The 3,363-nt window shown below is 44.4% G+C and overlaps 1 protein-coding gene across 1 annotated transcript; it reads right to left on the bottom strand.

Annotated features, from left to right (window-relative positions):
• Nucleotides 1-2,248: 2,248 nt before the first annotated feature.
• LOC146342600 (vomeronasal type-2 receptor 26-like) lies at nucleotides 2,249-3,148 on the bottom strand. Its single transcript, XM_084808618.1, has one exon. It carries the CDS (start codon nucleotides 3,146-3,148, stop codon nucleotides 2,249-2,251), a length of 900 nt encoding a protein of 299 aa, XP_084664744.1.
• Nucleotides 3,149-3,363: the final 215 nt, after the last annotated feature.

The raw sequence follows: 3,363 nt of genomic DNA, 5'->3' as shown, positions 1-3,363 counted from the left end.
ACCTTTTCACAGCTGTTTGAAAAAAGTAGGTATGTACGAAAGTTCTGCCACGGATCTCGGGGAGGCCGAATGCCAGCACATTTGGCCCCCCAAAATCAGTGGTGGAATGGCCCACCACCCCCCTGCCCCCCCCGGGATGGGACTTATCTTGGGCAGATCTTCCTGGCGGCGGCGGCGGCCAGTCTTCTGACCAGCTGCCGCCATATCCAGTTAAAAAAAACAAAAAACGTGATAGGCTACGTAAATGTTTACATAGCCTATCATGGCTGATTTAAACAAACAAACAAACACGCGTACGCAAATGGAGGCTGCCATGGGTGCCGCCATTTGAGTTCCTTATTTTGGCACATCTTAGTATACGTAAACATTTACGTAGACTAAGACGGCGAAAATAAGGGGAACACAAATAGCGTAGCAGATGCCATTTGTTTACATAAATACGTAAATGTTTACGTAGACTAGACGTGCCAAAATAAGGAACGCAAATGGTGGCGCCAATGGGTGCCGCCATTTGCGTACGCGTGTTGTTGTTGTTTTTCCCACTCAGCCGTGATAGGCTATGTAAACATTTATGTAGCCTATCACGGCTGACTGCAGGGTCGCAAACAGCGGCGGCTATGGCCGCCGCCATTTGCAGTCCCAGCAGAACAGGATTCGCAGCGGGAGGGACAGGGTGCCTCCCCCCTGGCCAGAATTTCAGGGGGGAGGGATGGGGTGCTTCCCCCCCGGATAGAATTTCAGGGGGGAGGGACAGGGTGCCTCCTCCCTGGCCACAATTTCGGGGGGAGGGACGGAGCGCCTTCTCCCCACCGCGAAGCAAGTTTCGGCTCAGGTAAGGGACTTTCGTACATCCTTATAATCACTACCACCGCTCATGGTTCTGGACTTCATCTGCAACATTGTCACCGATGGTTTCGCTCTTGGCAGGCAATTCCTGAAGGACATTCCTGAAGGACATTCTCAAGTCCAACAGTGAGCCAGGCTTTGCTTCCTTCGACGTACCACCCAAGATGGCACAGCTGCAAGGTCCCGGTCCATTCGTGTTCCAGGCTCAGTTTACCATCTGATGGGCACTTTGCAGTTGGATGAGACTCCAAGCTACAGCCAGCTGTACATCCTTTCCACCGATGAGGCCACTACGGCTCACCTCGAGCAATCAGAGAACAGCTCACTGCACCACACCTTGCTGTAGCCACCATGGCTCACTCTGGACACTATAACATTCCCCAGGGCTATGAAATTGCTGCTGTGTTTGTTATCTCACATGGCTTTCCTCTGGCTGATTATTGTCTGATAGTATACCCTAAAGGTGGGCAGTGCTGCAAGATCTCCTATATGGACAGTCACAATGACCCTTTGGTTTACCCCGTGCTGCACTTTCATGGTGAGGATGGATGGGGTCCTGGCATGGCGCATGTTGCAGCCAGGCCAACGAAATTGGCATCTATCTGCCAACACTTGTCTTCTGCCATGGACAACTCTATGTTGCCATGACTTGTGTGTCCTCCCTGGAAAATGTCAAGATTCAAGTTGTCGATGGACCAGAACAAGGACATTACAGTGGTTTGCCCTGGAGTTCACACCAAGAACCTTGTATTTAAGGGAGTTTTGTAATGATAAAATATGTAACACTTTGAATGTTTCAAAAAATGCAAGAATTTAAGTTAAACCTTTAGTTAGATTTTACTTTTCTCTGCAAACTGTGTTCACAGGCAGCCAACTTGTAGATATATCAACTAAACCAACTAATCTACTACTAACTAAATTGTATTTAGAATACTCACAAACACTAAAGAAAAAAAACCCTGAAAGACAAGGAACAAATTGAATGCAAAAAGAAACACACAAAATGTTTCATTTTAACCCTAATAGAGGGAATGGGGGATAAACTATCCTATGGTAGAAAAGAAAGAAAGATCAGAATGGAATAGCAAGAGAACAGCAGAATGTGCAGTGCAGAAGAAGGAATGGGGGGAAGAAATGATATGAAAAAGGTTCAGTGGGTAAATCAGAAAAATCAGGGACAAAATTAGAAGCATGATATGTCACATGCATGCTATGTATCAAGAGAAACAGAGTGGACAGAAATTTCAGATTAATCATATCTCATTACAATATCATAGGAGAAATTGCCAATAATGTGGTTGCAGTCCTAGATAAACTTTAATGTGAAGAAAAGAAAAGTAAAGGATGCGATCAATAATGTCTACATCTAAGAAAACAGGATTAGGATGGAACCATAATACTTTTATTTATTTCTCCTTATGAGTTTCTCCTTATTGTTCAGTTCAGGGTAGAGAACAAGTATATAGCATTTGGGAGAAAAAATACAACCCAATAATCCAGCACCAGAGGCCAAGATGGAGAAGATTTCCACAGCAACCATATATTTCCCTTTGGTGCTGAGATAAGTAGGAACAAAAGACAGCCACACACTGCAAAACACTAACATGCTGAAAGTGATAAACTTGGCTTCATTAAAAGTGTCTGGCAATTTGCGAGCAAAGAAAGCCACAATGAAGCTGACAAGGGACAGAAATCCCAGGTACCCCAGAACATAGTAGAACATGTTGGTTGATCCTTCATTGCATTGCACAATGATTTCTTCAGGCAGAGAGTGCGTGTCCAAGTCTGGGAAGGGAGGGTCAGTACATAGCCATAACATGCAAATACTTGCTTGAATGAAGGAGCAGCAAAGAACAATGGAGTTTGCAAGTCTTTTCCCCACCCATTTCCTCATCGTAGATCCTGGCTTTGTGGCCAAGAAAGCCAGAACCACAGTGATGGTTTTTGCCAAGACACAAGAAACAGCCACTGAGAAAATGATACTAAAAACAGTTTGCCGCAGATGGCAGATGAACATTTGAGGCGGGCCAATGAATAACAATGAGCAGAGGAAGCAGAGCAGGAGAGAGATGAGCAGAAAATAGGTGAGGTTCCTGTTGTTGGCTTTGACGATGGGAGTGTTCCGATGTCGAATGAAGATTCCAAGCACCAATGCTGTCATCAGAGAAAGAGACAGAGCCAAAACAACCAAACCAATGCTCAATGGTTCATCATAAGACAGGAAGTTGAAACCTTTGGGAAGGCATTGATTCCTCCCCTTATTTGGATACTGATCTTCTGGGCAGTTGACACAATCAATCATATCTTTAAAATATAAAAATGATGTCAGTTTTAGTTTCTTGGACATCCAGTGTGCTGAAGTCTGCTCAGAGAAATATGACTATATAGTTAAATCAGTTCGGAGAACCAGTGAGAATTGCACAAGTGCAAAGGCATCTTGCCACATTCCAGAATTTATTTTTTTATATAAGCATGAGATGTGACAGAAGGAATTTTTTTCCTGGATTTTGTTCAGAA

Source organism: Heloderma suspectum, chromosome 6 (genome assembly GCF_057233095.1).
Source record: "Heloderma suspectum isolate Gila_16-S chromosome 6, 16-S_ref, whole genome shotgun sequence".
NCBI lineage: Eukaryota > Metazoa > Chordata > Lepidosauria > Squamata > Helodermatidae > Heloderma > Heloderma suspectum.
The sequence above is the reverse complement of the archived record's forward strand: the minus strand, read 5'-3'. Positions and strand labels throughout refer to the sequence as shown.